We start from the raw sequence: 16999 nt of genomic DNA, 5'->3' as shown, positions 1-16999 counted from the left end.
AGATCTCATCTGCAGTGCAGCTCCGGAGGACTTGTCTTAAATGGTAAATAACACACTGTCCACAAAGAAAAAGAAATCCAAACTGAATAACAATCAATAACGTGCTCTGGTTTCCAATTAAATTCTCTTTTCGCTTTTTTGAGGAAAGGTGATTACTCAACATAATCAATTCTCTCACATATTACTCCACAGATAATATTTCAAATTCAAAATGACTTACTCTCGTTTTATAGCTTTTCCTACCTAATCAATACACAAGATTTTCAAAACCTTATCGGCGACATGCCACCAGAACACATGTGCTCTTCCCAGCAAGTGGCGTGTTTACAGTTTGTTAAACCCCCCGCTAACAGAGCAAATGCTGACAATGCCCAACAATGTTATCGCATAAACAACTTGGTAGCCAAAACAATCAGACGGGCTTTCCTGAAACAAGTCGCAGCGCACTGTATTCTGAGCACTCGGGACAGTTAAGGTTTTCCTAAACACACGTGCAGGCCAACAGAACTGGCGCTGTGTCAGATAAACCAAGTAGGAAGGTTAAAGGAAGGCTGCAGACGATACACGACAAATGAAAAACCACTGAGGCCAACACGAGTTAATGGTTTTTCACCATTCTCTTTTCACGGAAGATAATTTGTGATAACAATAACCGCTCGGGGACGTATTTATGACGAGCCAACCAAATTTGGGGTAATTGCTCTAAACTCTGCTAGTGCTCTGTGCTTCTTTTCAGTCACCTATTGGACTCTCGGCGTATCCCAGCCAGCTGGCCTACATCACTAAATGTGGTTTATGGAGCATACAAATTCAGTAAATCCCTTCCCTCGACAGAAAGCAGCTGACCCACGGTGGTCAGCTGGGTATATAATATCTCACACTCAAGCACTCATCTGCAAGAGAGCCTATCAGTCACAGCACTAATAATAACTAGCAAAAAATATGCACATTCAAGGTCTGCAGGCGGCGAGAAAGACTTGAGTGTTGCCGGCGATAAGCTATGAATTCTTTGACCCACTTCTTGTGTGAAGTCAAGGTTCAACCGAGCAGTGATGGCCTGTAGACAGGGAGTTCATGAAGCTGATCATAGAGGAGTTCGAGGAGTTGTCGGTAGACTTTTCTTTCAGAATCCGACAGATGGAAATAATGTAAGGGTCTGAATATCCACTCCAGAGAATCACCATTTACTTTAAGGTTCGGGAGGTTGACCATTTAAAACATCACAGTATCACAGGTGGATGAACGGCTACTTCTCTGTCTAAGATTTCTGTAAAATTAAAATGTCATGTCATCAGTGCATTGGATAACTATTTTAAAAGTTTGTCCATGAAGCAGAATGAAAATAACACAGTCATGCAGAAAGAATGAAAGTAAACAAACCTAAATTAAGGTGATTCAGTATTTATTTATATGAAAGACTGAATAAAACCATTGCCTGTAATGTGAAAGGCTTGCTAGTACAGCCGGTCCCACTGAGAACCGAGCCCCAGCGAGAATTAACCTTTGAATGTGATTAATTTGACTTAAAATGTCACTGCATGCAGCATTGCTGAGGGGCTTTCAAATTGTCTGTTGCCGGGGGGCTGCAGAGGAGAGAGAGAGCGGTAGAAACTCGTGTTTGCTGTTTTTAAGGTTCTGCACTAAAGTAAAGGACTCGCTGCTGCTGCCGCCGCCGCGGTTGAGCTGCGAAATGCCAGCGAAGGCGCCGCTTCATGCAAGGCTCAGTGGAGCACAGCAGCCAGATGATGAAAGGCTTTATTCATACGGAGTGACAACAAATAGATTCCTCTCCAGCTACAGTTCTCTGAAGCTCCCCTTTGAGGACAAAGGACAAAACATTTTGAATGCTGTCATCTGATATGACCCAAACTACCATGTAAAAGTGTTCAAAATCGCATGGACAGGGCATGAACGTGTGAACAAAGCCCGGAGACGATCTGTGTGCGTGAAAGCTTTTTTAATGGCACTTCAGCTTCGGCATCAGCTGGGGAGCGAGATGCACATGCAAGTAGGATTCCATTTTTTTAATATAAATATATTTAAATTAAGTTGTGAGTGTACCATACATTCCATTGGTAGGTTTCTATTTAGTTTATAAACGGTGTGGAACATGAACATCCTGAATAACGGCCTTGTTCAGGTCGTTTGGATCCATAATCTCTCTGCATTAGTTTTTTTTTTGATTTTTGGATGTCATTTTTAATCTTCCTCAAAATGGCTCACAGAGGATCACATGGTTCACGGCACTCAAAGCTTTTCATTCTCTTCTGCACTAAGGTTACAGTCGTTCTGCCGTTCAGCTGATCTTAGTTCCTGCACTGTGCCGTTTGCCATCGGTGTAATGTCTTCAGTTATTCAGGGTCCATTCAGAAACGACAGAGACAATCTGTTCCTCTCAGAGAAAAGTAGGTTCACAGGTTCAGCGAGACACACAGCGGAGGGGCGGGGGGGGGCTCAAGAATGCACACTTTGAATAAAAGAAAAAAAAGGAAAACGGCCAGACGGCACCATCATCAAAGCAGGCTTCTGCATCAGGAATGAGACAATGGAAGATTCCTGGAGCTCAACATGCTGGACTGAGATGGGAGAGAAAAGACCGGGTGGAACTACCTAATGCTAACATGGGGTTGAAAAAACTGAAATTTGACATTTGTTTCTGCTTTATTTCTTCAAGGGTATGTGCTCACTTTCTTTCTTATGAACCCACTTTCCTGTCTGTATGAATCTACAGTCAGGATATGACAGGGTAAGTTCAGCATGAAGACTTTATCCTGGATAAAAAAGCAGCCTAACTGCCACTCTACAGTATTTTGGAACTTGATGTGGTGATCAGGTTACCAGGCAACTGCCGACCCAGAAGCCATTGCACCAGGCTGAAAATAATCCTGCACTTAACCCGAAAGTAAAATCACTACTTGTCATTTTAGCACTTTGGTTTTTGTACAGATTTAACAACAAAATATAATTTGTTTATAAGTGATCTGATGCGGATTATACTACATCGGAACAGAGCATTTTTATTCAATAGAATCTCACAACGAAAGCAAATAAGCATAGTTCCCCAAAATGTGGGGATTTGATTCTCAAAATCAAATCATCTCTCTCTTTTTCTGATAATCTTATAAGCCAAAATAAAACCTACAAAGTTGTGTTAAAATACAACTGAGTCCCACCCAACAGACAGCACCGGACAAAACAAGAAAAGTATAACCATGTCATGTCCGTGCCCTTTCTCTCACGGCAGCATTATACAATTAGCAGTCAGGTCATGAAGATCTCGACCATCTTTCCAGACCAGCCGAGAGTAACGACAGCTTCGATTCACAAAACGTAGACAAACAACCGGGAGAGTTTGGACGCCGCTTCACTCGTTACCCGTCCATTTCCCCCTGTTATGTCTCACACAGAGGAAAAAACAGAACAATGACGACTGCCTCATCAGCTTCCAACCATTTCATTAGTGTTTCAATTACCTGGGTGCTGACAGTTCGTGTCCCATCTGTGGCTTCCACCGTCAGGTTGTAATTTGATTTCTGCTCGGCGTCCAGGGTCCGTGCTACGATCAAGGTTCCACTGGCCTTGCCCACGTCAAAGCGGCTGTCATAATTACCACCTGTGGAATAGGTTGTTTTTTTTGTATAACAAACAAGGAAGGACAAAAGATTATTGACAAATCATGGCTGAGTTGTGCTCATGTACAAAGACGACTGAATACGAATGACTGGGATGGACACAGACACTCATTTGCTTCTGTGCTAACGAACAGATATTACAAAAAGCTATTTATACAGCCCTGACAGCAGATGAATGAACATGCATGAATGCAAAGTGGGGAATGTGGGACGGCACAATATGAACTGAATGAAGCTATTCTAAAATCTCAAGGATAAACCGTACGGGAGTGGATATAAACTGGAGCTCTAATTCACATGAGGTTAAGGAGCGGAGGTTTTTTCCTGGCACTCGCGAATCAGGTTAATCTGCATCGGGTCACAGGTTTTAAAGGGGAACAATGTGGCACAACAATGTGGTACGACATCAATGTGGTGACACAACACAATTCAACCACAGCCAACAGACAATGTAGGTTGATCTCATAACGCAGCACAGCCTATTAGGAGATCCCAGCAGCTACCTTCTGCTGTACAGTTGTGGTCGCAAGCCATCTGAAGGATGTAAAACATCTCAGAGTCCTCTATGCCGTCTTGCAAAAATCCAACCAAACAGAACATTCCAGAGAAAAGAGGAAAAAGGCGGTAGCAACGCAAGGAGAGAGAGAAGAAGAGAAGAGAAAAAAAAGAGACGTGTCAGTCAGACATTGATTAGAGGGACGACAGGAGGGAATGGAGGAAGAAGAAAGGAGTCAGTTTAAGTTTTCTCATGCACATAGAAACTAAAAGAGCTAAAAGAAATACAGTCAAGAGAGGACAAATTAAGTTTGAACACTTTTTAAGAAAATATGTTGTCTCGAAATGACCTCGCACCTGATAGTTGTGATAACATGCATAGTTTTTGACCTATGGATTTGTGGTACAGTTGTGTAAACAGTAAAACTGGCAAAAACTATTTAATGTATCTGTTTTGTTTGGATTTAGGCGAATTAAGAACTTGCAATTGCAATTAAACCTAAAAGCATGCTATATATTTAACCATGTGATTTGAAGGTATCCCAACCAAATGGAAATCTGGTTCCAAAAGGGAGAAGCTAATTACTGCTCCTCTGCTAATGTAGTTGGGTTCCCCTTATACTCCATTACAATTGGATTGAGCCTAAGTCTAGTTCATTCAACAGAATGGCTTCTTCTCAATTACAGATTACAGCTGGGGAAAAACAGTAAGTCAATTTAATTATAGCTTTAGTTATCGTTATATTTCCTTCTTATCTGTGGCAACTTTATGGGAAGTTTTCACACATACATACATTTCTAGTACATTGTTATTTTGTGGTAAAACAATTTCTCACTCAAATATCAATTTACTGCACTTTGTCTTCTTCAGGCAGGAAACATGATGACTCATCGATGCCACGAAAAACGATTTTAAAATGCATAGAAATATATTTGTGTTTTGAAGAGTTTTTTACCTGACATATTGCGCAGCCATTTCACACACAAACACTATGTTAGTTCTTAAGTGCACTTTAACGTTTCTCTATCTAAAGAGTAATTTTCTACGACAGAGCGCTTATACAGTGCACATGCGTACACACACGGTGATGTGAGCGAGGGAGGCAGTACCTGTGATCTCAAACCACACGGGAACATCAGAGGATTCCGTGGCGACGACGCCAACCATGTGCGCCACGGGGTCGCTCTCCATCACAGAGAAAGTGAAGGGGGACTCCTCAAAGACCAGGGGGGCTGCGTCGGCCGACACCACTGGTTTCGGGATCCACTCGATGTGCAGGCGACAAGTGGAGGATTTCTGAGGGCGGCCATTGTCGACAGCTTTAATCTGAGAGAGAGAGAGAGAGAGAGAGAGGCAGAGAATGAAAGTGTTACACAGGATTACGCAACTTTTTTTCTTGTTCGGTTGCAAATGAGTTCCTGCACAGCTCGCTAGCCGATCCTCTGCCTGGATCTTCTCAGAAGTAAATACACTGGAAAGTTTAGTTGTGCGGGTTGATGGTTAATGCTGTGCAAGTACAATGCAACAATAGACCATATTAAAGCTAAAGCCCACTGGAGGCATAAATAGAGGCACTGATTAGTGGCACAAATCCACAGAACGGGCTGTGTTTAAATCGTAAAAGCATTTCCGTTCCCTGAGCCGTCCACATGGCAAGAAAACCTTGTATTCAGGAGAACAAAACACCTTTTGTAATGCAGTTCTTTTGTGAGTCCACCTTTTGTCAGGACTTCAATTACAGTAAACTGTGGAGAGAGAGAGAGTGAGCCGTGTCTTCGAGCAGCACTAGACACAACTTGTAGAAGCTTATATCTGGATAAAATCACTTCAGGTATCACTGCGGTTTTCACAGCCAACTGAAATAACTAAACTCGGAGTAACATCCTCGTGGAAGTTTGACAGAACATCGATTTTCACACATATAACACAAGTGTAATCCAAAGATTCTCCTCAAACTAGAATTACTGAATCAAGGATGTTTACCACCATCAACCGGTGGTGTTGAAGTTTCCATTCATGTCTATGTAGACACTGTAGTTAAGCTGCTTTCAGACATGCACTGGAAAGTTTCCTCAAAGTTTCCGGAGAGGCTGTTTGTTAGAACGTAAATGTTTTGGCTTGTGCCCCAAAATTTTAAGTTGATGCTTTTGCAAACAACTTTCTACACCAATTAGCTTTTTGTCTCTGATACACAGATTTTTTACAACTGTATTTCAAGCATAAACGCACAAAACAAAGGGAGCTAGAAAGGATGGGAGGGTGGGGGAGTGTAATAAACAAGCATCTGTTGTTAAGTTTTACTGCTCAGTGAGAGACTACCAGGCCGACGACAGGATTCAGGATGGGGCTGGGGTACTCACGGTAAGGATGTCGTATTCTCCGGCAGAAGAGAACTTCTTGGAAGACACCAGGCCGGTCTTGGGCTCAATAAAGAACTTCCCGTGTTCGTCTCCTTCCTCGATGCTGTAGGAGATTTCAGCGTTCGGCCCCTCGTCGCGGTCCGAAGCGATGACCCGATACACCGGGTCTCTCTTCGTGTTTCTCTCCCTCTCCGGCCTCTCCCGCTCAGGAAGCTGGATCTTGTAGATCTTCTCCAGGAACAGTGGCCGGTTGTCGTTCTCGTCAAGGACTCGGACGATGACACGGACCGTGGTGGACTTAGCGGGAACGCCCTGGTCGGTGATGGTGACCTGGGACGAGAGATTAAAAGTTTCAGGACGGAGATATATATAACCCTCAGGCGCTTGGGACTGAAAACAACTTGAGCAGTTTATTCAAAATGCATATTGATATCAGAAATATTAATGAATATTACTTCTAATTTCCCTGCCTAAAGATACAAATACAGTAAAAACTCCCCTGAATAGTTATGATGTTTGAGTTATGGAATAGGAGGCCGTGAATAAAGCCAGAAAGATCACTAAACATTCAACATTATATAAAACTACCCTGGGAATTGTACAGATCAAGACACCCAGTTAGAAATTCACATTCCAAAGCCTGAAATTAATCAAAGAAAAGAGGCAAAAGGGGGGAAGCGCGTTTTTTTCGCCTTCATCATCCTTTCATTCCTCTTCTTTCTCAGCAAGTTAACTTGGGCACTTCCCTTTGAGAGTTGCTGTCAGGGGGTCTTCTCAAATACACACACTACTTAACAAAACAAACACACACCACTAACAGGCGGATATACAGCACTGCTGCCGGAGACAAGTTGTTGTCTTTACATTTTTTAGCCTAATAATCTGAAGTCTGAGGGTTGATGTTCTCATATAGTCAAACATTTAATCATAAAGTGCTCAAACAGGAGAGTTCACACATAAAAATGCATTGAAGTCGTAAAGAAGGGACTTCAGAACTACAAATCCCTGAGTTTTATCAGGCAAATTCTCCAGCATTAAAAAAACAAAAAACAAGATTAATCCGATTTAAGAACAGAATTTTCAGCTAAAGAGAAAGAGGGATCATGCAGGACTTTAATAACAGAGATTTGAGTCCCTTCCTTGTGGGATTGTTCAGTTCAAACCGCTTCTGACTGGTTGGATGTGAGCTTTCAATCTCCCTGGTCACGGTTTTATTAGGCCACATGATAATAATAACTTCATAAAGCAATTTTATGCATAAATGTGCCTTTAACTGCAAACAGTGTCAACTACATTTAACACAACTATACAAATGTAAACAAAGTGGAAAAGTCAAAAACTGAACAAAAACCTAACCTATTTAAAACAGTTTCAGTTCTTTCATGTGAAATACCGTTTAGCTTTAGCATTATGTTGATGTGCACTGAAGTTTAATGTAGCTACTAGATTGAGGTGTAATGTTAACTAGGCAAATGCTGCAATGTTTATGTTACATGTAAGCAGGGAAACTATTTCAGTTCAAAGTCACTGTATGAAGGAATCGTAATCCTCGCTGCGATTTGGCTCAGAAGGTCCCGTAGGTCCTGTCCATGTCTGATTTGGTACCCAACCCTACTTATCCAAGAGATGAGAGTAAATGTTAAATATTATTTCTGTAACTGCAGCAAATGAAGACCCTCCGTTGCCCCAGAGGAGTAACAGCCTGTAGTCGGCGTCTTCAGATTAACAAGATTTGTTTCACTTGAAAACATTCCTCATCTGAGATATGTTTTCCTGTGATCACGATAACAGTACGTTATATATTGTATATATAATTATATATGGCTGATACATGAACAACCCACCAGAGATAATTATTTTTAATTAGCTGCACGACTTCATCCAGCTCTCGCCAGCTGCACTGACTCTGCCGCAGTCTGACACACCAGCAAAAGAAATGACTTTGCCCTGCTAATAAACATCAAGACTTTCTGCCCTCGACGATACACCAGGGAGCCGGTATGAAAAGACAGTGTCGCACAACTGCATCATTCATGAAGCCTTAATTTAAGTTTCCGACATCAAAAGTTACTGGCGGCGGGGGCTGAGGCTTTGAGATCCGCGCCTCGACTCAACCCTCCGCTGTGTCTTCGGACATTTCACTGCACAGTCTGAGGAGTTTAATCAAAAGCAAAGAGCCACACGCTGACCCACACAAACACAATGCTCGTTGTGTCCTGGAGAAGGTTGTGTGTCTTGCGCAGCGCCGCAGTCATTTAAAACCATCTGCTAAGTGCTTCACCAGGAGCAGTCAGCAGTCCGGGGCCAGGCACACAGCATTTGGTGCCATCGTCTCAATTACTAAAATAATGTGTTTTTGTGTTTCTCGCAGTGTCTGCAGCTGTCCGTGCGATTCACATGAGCAGAATTAATTAAACGGGGATGACAAGGAGCCTGAATGTGTCTCTCAGGGAGGATTTGTTGGTTCCCATCCTGAGCTTTGTAATGAGGATTTTCTGCTTTGTAATGAACATTTTCACAGTTTGTTTTTAAAGCCAAATATACAGTATTTAGGGCGAGCGAGTGTGCACTATATCTCCCGAGCTATCCATCACTATATGCCTCTCTTTGGAACACATTTCACCAGGAGCCTTTGTTTGATAATTAGGGAAACTGCACAAAAGGCAGACAAGTTGCACCGGGGGGGGGGGGGGGGGGGGTTGTCTCTTTGCATGAGGACAGAACGGCTGTGGAGCTGCAAACTGAGACAGAACACAGCTCCTCAATATCACGCTTTTAGCTTCATCTGATTCAACCAGATGTAAGTAACATGGTTTTAATGCATTCAGTTATAAGTCAAATGAACTGGGAAGCAGGATAAAATGTTTATGATTTCAGTGGAAATGACGCGTTTATTGAAATGACGCGTTTATTGTTTTGCAGTAATAAACTGTGGTGCAACTTTTAAAGTCTTTATTGGAAAAATGGATTCCACGTAAGTTTTTGTATTGCAGCCGTGAGGTGATTCGTGCCAATAAATCAATCGCCCCCGGGCTCTGAAACTCGCGATGCAGATTTGTACTTGTTTTTTCCCGTTCGCTGATCAATCTGTGAAAGAGGACAGGGTGGGATCTCATAACTTCGTCAGACACAGGCCCGGGCGAGCGACCTGTCTGGGGTGTCTCCTTGCTTCTTGCCAACTGTATTTTACAACAGGCTCCAGACAACAGATGTGAACGGCACCATTCACCTCTGCGTCTCCATGATAATGTGTTCTCCACAGTCCCAGGCTTGCAAGCATGTCTCGGCATGTCCCACTTTTGCTATTTACCCACCCCCTCCTCCTCCTTCCTGGGTCGGAGGCCTCTCATCCTGCCGCTAGAGCCCACACAGACCACCAGGAGCAGCTTTGCCTTTTTCTCGAATTCCCCCGCTGCCTTTCTGCCTTTAGCTCTCTCTCCATTTCACACACAGGCACACGACGGACGACCAACCCCCACCCGTCCCGTCATAAAAGCCTGAAAACCCCCCCCCTGCGCTCCCTCCACCTCCTCTTGGCATTTGGTGCAAACAATGCTGACACAGCCCCCACTCTAATTGCTCCACATGTTCCACATGGCCCCACATGTTTCGTTTCTTCTTCTACAACAAGCCAGCACAAAAACTTTCGACGCCAGCTCGGACCTCGATTTGATTTGCTCAGCCAGCCCCCGGTCGACTCACAGAAGGCATGGGCACGCACACGTTTTCTTCTGAGTCATGATTATCCTTTAATTTGCTGCAGTGAGAATACGCTGAGGTGTGGGGAGCTCTAAACTCGTCAGGTTAGGGGTCTGTCCTGCTTTATGAACGTGCAGCCCAATAAAGCACTTCCTCCTGGATTCCGTTGAACCAGTGACCAACTTCTCAAGTTGCCATAGCTACACGTGCCTCTTCAGGCTGAGTTCCCCCAGTTACTTTCCCTCTATTCCACAGAAATGCTATTAACTCTAAATTATCCTCCAACTCATATTTTAAATTAGGCACAAATGTGCAAGTGAAACTTTTAATTTGTTACTTTCCCTGTAAAATTGCATTTCTTCGTGAATTACAGTATCTGATTAATCGTTGTGGGCTCTAGTAGGAAACACTACAAAGGAAAGAAAGTGTATTAGCGTGAAAAGAATAGGGGTGTTGAATGTGGCGTGACATTAAAGTGTAACAGAGTTTGAGCCGAGCGTCTAATGTGGTTATTTTAATGTCTGTCTGGAGGCTTTTTGTCAAATGAGACAAATGAACAACATTCATGAAGCGAGCTGAGGTGGGAGTGTTTCTTCTCTTTCTCAGGACACCACGACTTTGCATCAGACACTAATTCCAACCCAGTAATTCAACAGCTTTCAGCCACATGTTGGAAGTAGCAATTCTACGTCTGCAGCAAAACCGCTGGATGGGGGAGCTCTGTCGTTTGCATGGGAACCTTTTCCTGACCCTGTCATCCAACAGTCTTCACCAAGTCAACAGGCAGAGGAACAAAGAATCAACTGTAGATTCTTTCCTCGGAGATTTGTTTCTCAATTTTAATTCATCAGCTAAATATTTCCCTCCAAGAATCCAGTCTTATTTGTCCCTATCATTTACTCAGTCCTGTAATTAAATGAGATCAGTCCCGGGTATGAAATCCAACACTACTCCAGCACCATATGCACCAGCGTTTAGCGTCACCCGGTGATCACTGAATTGTGTAACTTCTAACAGTAATTAAAAGGCGTCCAATCTGCTCCCTGTCAGCCCCGGAAACACGATTAAAACACCTTGTTATGAGTCTCGAGTTCTGCGGTGAGAGGGAGGGAGGCATCGGGAGAGAACAGAGCAATTAAAACCCACAAGTTTAGACGTTGACCTGTTGGTTTCCTGTCCCAGCTTGCTCCATCCAAGAGACGGAACAGTGGGACAGAACAAAGGAACAGTCACCGGGCTCTGCCGCGCGCCTCCCACCTCTCCCACCTCTCCCCCTCCTCCCCCGGCCGGAAATCAGTACAAGGAGAAATTATCCACGAAAAGGACACTTGCACAAGAAGACTCGTCTCTGTTGGCAACGTGTGGAACTCAGCCAACGCCAACTTAGATCAAAACACTGAGAAGTTGACCTTGTCGGTTTCTGATCGACAAGATACTAATTAATTTCCACACATGTTCAGTTTTACAATTACGTTTTTTCTCCTGTAGACGTGACACTCGGCCAAAACATGTAACTCACCTCGAGAATGTGCTCGTCTTGTTGTTCCCTGTCCAGTTTCCTTGACGTGGTTGAAACCAGACCTGTTGGCGACAGACGATGAGAATAATTAACAAGACAGTCGTAAAATTGAAATGATATAAAGCAACAGCCGAGTGATATCACGTTCATATCGCTTTGTTTTATAGGAGCGATCATAAAAGCTCAATCAAAACTATAAATGATGCATCAATTCATTGAAGCCAAACCAAATTACACACACACACCCAAAGATATCGTTCACCTGAATATGACAGATTTTTATCTGTATTATTTATGACATTCACAATAAGCATCAAATATTTCCCTTGATCTGCCGCCTGATTCGGATCCACACCAACATTTTACGGGTTTGTCCCCGACCCAGACCACATCCTTCCACCAAGTTTTCCTGGTGATCCATCCAGTAGTTTTTACATAGCTTAAAGTAATAAGTAATAAAAAAACTAAAACAGTTTAAACTATAACCACTTTGATGCTATAACTGGGGCCATTGTAGTTCAAATAAAACAGGCAGCAAAAACAAATGTTCTCTTCCTTTCAAGAACAAAAACCAAAGAGACATTTTCAGCAAACACTGACTTCACTTTAAAAAGGGAGGAGAACCAACATGTCATTAATAAAAAACCCTTTCGAAAAGAAATCCCCCCACTCACTGTTGGGTGACATAAACTGAGCCCTGCTGGTTATCTCATCAGTCACCCATGAGTTAAGACTCTGCAGCTGGGGGGGGAGGGGCCGTCCCCATGGGGCCTTCCCTGTTTTCAGTCAATCCCGTTGCCAGACAGACCCACCACACTGCCTGACATATGTGAAATATCACAAAGGTCTGCAAATAGTGCCCAAACAGCAGCACGGCCCTGACACCCTGCTTTTAGTTCTTCCACAAGCTGACTAAACAGACGAGCCGGTCAGAAACCGCCCCGCAGTCCGCAGAGCCCTTTTTTACACCAGAGGAAAGGAAACCAAAGGAAAGATCCCGCCGCTAGCTGAAGTGTTTCAAGGGTCTTTTTTGAGCTCTATCATTCATTTCAACGAAAAAAGGGACTGACTGATGTTGGGTTAAATCAGTCGAACGGAGTTTACTTTGATAAGCCAGGCTGCAAAAAATAAAGAAAAATAAAGAAAGAAAAAACACTAAAAATAAAACAAGCTGAAGTTCTTGGCTAATTTGAATCAAAGTCACAAACAAGGGGAAGAGAAGATGTTGCGACAGAGCTACATTATACCCAGCGTTCTGTTCTCACTCCCAGAGTAATTGCAACTTTGCAGAGACACCGAGTGTAGACATGCCAGCTTCCACCGCATCGGAGCCGACGGCCTGCCACACTGCGCCTGATTAGCATAAAGCAAAGGATTTCCGAAACCCAAACCAATCAATGGCACATATGCTCGCATCAAGAATAGCAGGCCACAACTTACATGTACTGAAATAGGCGTCCCTCAGCACTGCAATTGTGGCGCATAAGTGCAGCGCTGTTGCTCCGCTGTTTTTTTTATCGCATCCTACTGAGGCTTTATTTAATCTTCGCAGTGAGCTGCAAAGACCTACTAATATCTGAAATCGAGAAATAAAAGAGCACAAAGCATTTCCTGTGACCCGTGTTTTTTGCTCTGCTTGCCTAACATGCCCGGTCTATTGATGAGCAACAAATGAAATGTTAATTCAGATTTGTCCCTCAGTGGGAGCTGTTTTATGACCGTGTAGAGTTAACACAAAGAAAAAACCTGCCTCCAGCCCATTTCCCAGTACTGTTGCATGCACCTCATCACTTAGACCTCCAACAACAAATTAAATTCATACTAGCTGCAGGAATTCCTCTTTGCATGTTACATGACGTCCGCTAAAAAGTTAGCAGGGGAATCAGCATGGGTGACATGAGCGAGCGGGCTGTTGATTATCCCCATCAAAGCTAATAGTTCTGCTGTGTCACATCATAATAGACCACGCTGACTAATTATTCATGTGCTTAAGCCGGGCAGGAGCTGATGGACGATAATGTTTGCCAGCTCCCCTGTGCGTTAGGTAACTCTCCTCACGGCACATGTATTATAGAGCAGAATACAGACGACGGCATTAACCATAGTGGGTGTCTGATTTATAATTCCTCTGCAATTCAGCTGCCTAATCAAAGCTCGGCTGGGTTTAATAACATATACACCGCTCGCAATGTAAACAGCACCGTCTCCGTGCAGCAGAGGAATCGCATGGCAAAACTGATCAAAATCACCAAACAGCTGGCCTTAATCCCAATCCCACTCTGGAGAATAGAGATGTGGACTAAGCTCTGCCTCGTATGGAAAGGCGTCTTTTGCAAACATCATTTGCACATTGATATTTGTCTGAGTATGCACGAGCATGTTCAATGCAGCTCGGCTCAGGTGTCATCTTTCTCTGTTTCTAGGTTCAAGAGCTTAGTCGTCGGAATTCGTCAAACTTCGTCCTCAGATCAAATTATGCCATTTATAAAGATTAAAAAAAGGAAATATACAAGTATAATAATAAGCAACTATATAGCCAAATGTAAATATAAGCAAAGAAGTGTAACAGTTCTTCAATAACGTGGATGCACCTTTTTTTTATTGATTTCTCAACCTCCAATCTTAAAAAGGGAAGTGTAGTTTCCATTTCTTATATTAAAAAACAAGCTAAACTGAAAACTTTTGTGGTTAACTTGTTGAACTGTGAAAAAGGCCAAACAGTTCCTAGCAACCCTCCGGTGGAGAACAGGCTCCGATTTCATGAACTGTTTCCTGCTGCAATTTCAGTGACCAGTGTTGATACAATCGGAAAGATGAGCGGTAAAGACTCCTTCCAGACACTGTTGTGCCTTTGGCGGGGTGCTGACCTTCTCACACCAGGGTGGCGCTGAATCCTGCCAACATGTGTTCTGAATACACATCTCTAATGCAGCAGGCAATCCTGTCATATAACGAGTAACCTGATTTTAATCCTTCAGTCTCTCTCAGGTTCCTGTTTCCAGTCCAGTGTTTCACAATAGATGAACTGAATAGTGCCAGGATGTTAACTAATCAGTTATTTCATGGTCCATTAATTATCTCTACAAAAGGATCTTGTGTTTTCCACCAACTGTTGGTTCATCAAAAACCACTGCACTGATTTCCATGGAACTTGGAGGGAGGATGGGACATGGGCCAAAGAATAACCCATTTTTCACTTTCTTTAATATTGTGGGTTTGTGGACTCTGTGACATTCTCACCAATTTCCCAGGGAATAATTCATGGTTTCTTGAGGGAGAAAAATCACACATGTTAAGGGGACTGATATTGAGGAGTGTGTGCAATTTTGTGCAGAACCAAGAATAAATCCGGATCTGGCAGATTTAACTGTGGTTTCATAAGGGGACTGTCGGGCTTTGGCAGTGGTGTGCGCTCTACTTTAACTTCCCTCCTTATTTCCCTCGCATTTCCCTCTAATAAAACTACCTTAGACACTCAAAGTAGTTGCTGATTAAACTGCTCAATTCAACCATGAGGTTATTTAAATTCTGCAACAGTCAGCTAAATAGTTTGGGTCATGGCCACGCTGTGTTTTTGTCTAAACCACAAGCTCAGTTTTAGTTCTCTCTCTGGTTCTCTCCCTCTCTTCTCCATCTTTAACATTTAAGTATTTTAGAGTTTGTTCTATGGAGCATGAAACAAGCATCTGCCTCAAGATGTAAACACGTCTGAGAAGGAAACATCTGAAACACAAAAATAAGTTGCACTGACTGTCGGTGAGTTTTAGTTATTTTTGATCCACGAGACATGTTGTGGATTAAACTGCTTTTGTTTGCCTCTGTTCCATTTCTGTCCGAGGCGCTGCCGGCTCACTGCCAGATCTCGGACCACAGGACTTGCCTCCCTCTCTAATATCCTGGCACTGGAGTTACTCTCAGAGAAGTGACTTGTTTTCAAAAAAATAAATAACTTAAACTTGCAAAGAACTAAAAATCTAATTTAAACTCATCCTGCTCGGCTGCTTGCTCACCAGGAACAGTCTTCGCTGGCATTAGCGTTCAGGACGATAAATGGCGCATACCTCTCTATCTCTACCCTAAACGCTAACTATGTGTAAAATGATTGGTTGGTGAGCCAGAGCTCGCCAGTGAAGTCTGCACTTCCAACCCACAGCTCTTGTCACAACACACACACACACACATACACACACATAGAGAAGCCATGCTTAGGCGTGGGCCGCGCTGGGCCGACAGTAATTATAGCCATGCTGTTTTGAGAGGGGGAGAAAAACAACAGCAAAGCAGCAGTGGCACTCTCGAGCATGTCCTTGAGCTCTACAACCACTGCTCCAAAATGGAGGCCTGGGGGGAGTTAAGAAGTCTAGGACATTGTTGGGGCTTATTCATACCCGGGCTTTTGCTGCTGTGATTAGCCGTCTAGAGAGTGGTACACAAATTTATGTGACACACATTTAGCTGTGACTCCAGACTATCGGGAATGTGCTGGGTGTCCGCAGCGGTTGGAGCAGTTCTGAAGACCTTGAGGGATGACAGCAGGCCATGAAAATTCATTATTCAAAACTTGGCATTTCTCTGGAGTGACGAGAATGTGGAACATGGGCCGCAACATTTCTTATTCCAAAAAATCCCATGTTCAAGCCCTGACAACTACAGCAATATTCTCAGCTTCATTATGATTTCAGTGTTTGTTGCTTTGGCCTAAGACAAAACTGTGAACAGAGGTTGTTTTCACTGCTCGTGGTGCCATCGACACTGTCATATGTAAACTGTGGTCCTCCAAAATCAAAAGGACTCTGGGAGTTTTTTAGGGACTAGCACTTCAAAGTTGCTTTCTTTATAACAGCCGCCAAACTCCAGCTCTGCACAAGCTACTGGTCGATCCCATTTACTAATATTCCAATGAACATCAGGTTCTGTCGCCTCAAACACACAGAATTTGACAGATGCAACAAAGAGAGGCCGTATAAGCCAACGCAAACACTCTCGCACAATCTGAAGTTCTTTGTAAAAAATGAGTAAAAAGGCACTGGGGGGGGGAGCGTTGTTTACACTGGGATTGAGATGTCTCACCGCCGCACAGCTGCAAGGATTATTTGTAATCTGAAAAGACAACGACGTCATGGAAGGATCGGGGCTACAGGGGAGTCGGGTTCCCGAGTGCTGGTGAAAGTAAATGTTATGTGGTGTTGTGTGAATGGATGGGCTGTTTGGAAGCTGGTGGTAGGTTTGATTAATATGTTTATGAAGTGTATGTTATGTACACATACAATCCTGGAGTTGTGCAAGATTGACA

The 16999-nt window shown here is 43.3% G+C and overlaps 1 protein-coding gene across 1 annotated transcript in view; it reads right to left on the bottom strand.

The window, feature by feature from the left end:
- Window positions 1-16999, bottom strand: part of fat1a (FAT atypical cadherin 1a) — a 75506-nt gene that overhangs the window by 35363 nt on the left and 23144 nt on the right. Inside the window, exons 4-7 of the mRNA XM_061094540.1 lie at window positions 11707-11768; window positions 6489-6818; window positions 5238-5454; window positions 3474-3613 (exon numbers count right to left, since the gene is read on the bottom strand). Coding sequence (XP_060950523.1) covers window positions 3474-3613; window positions 5238-5454; window positions 6489-6818; window positions 11707-11768 — 749 coding nt within the window. The remainder of the gene's footprint in view (window positions 1-3473; window positions 3614-5237; window positions 5455-6488; window positions 6819-11706; window positions 11769-16999) is intronic.

The sequence above is a fragment of the Limanda limanda genome, chromosome 2, assembly GCF_963576545.1.
Source record: "Limanda limanda chromosome 2, fLimLim1.1, whole genome shotgun sequence".
Lineage (NCBI taxonomy): Eukaryota > Metazoa > Chordata > Actinopteri > Pleuronectiformes > Pleuronectidae > Limanda > Limanda limanda.
The sequence above is the reverse complement of the archived record's forward strand: the minus strand, read 5'-3'. Positions and strand labels throughout refer to the sequence as shown.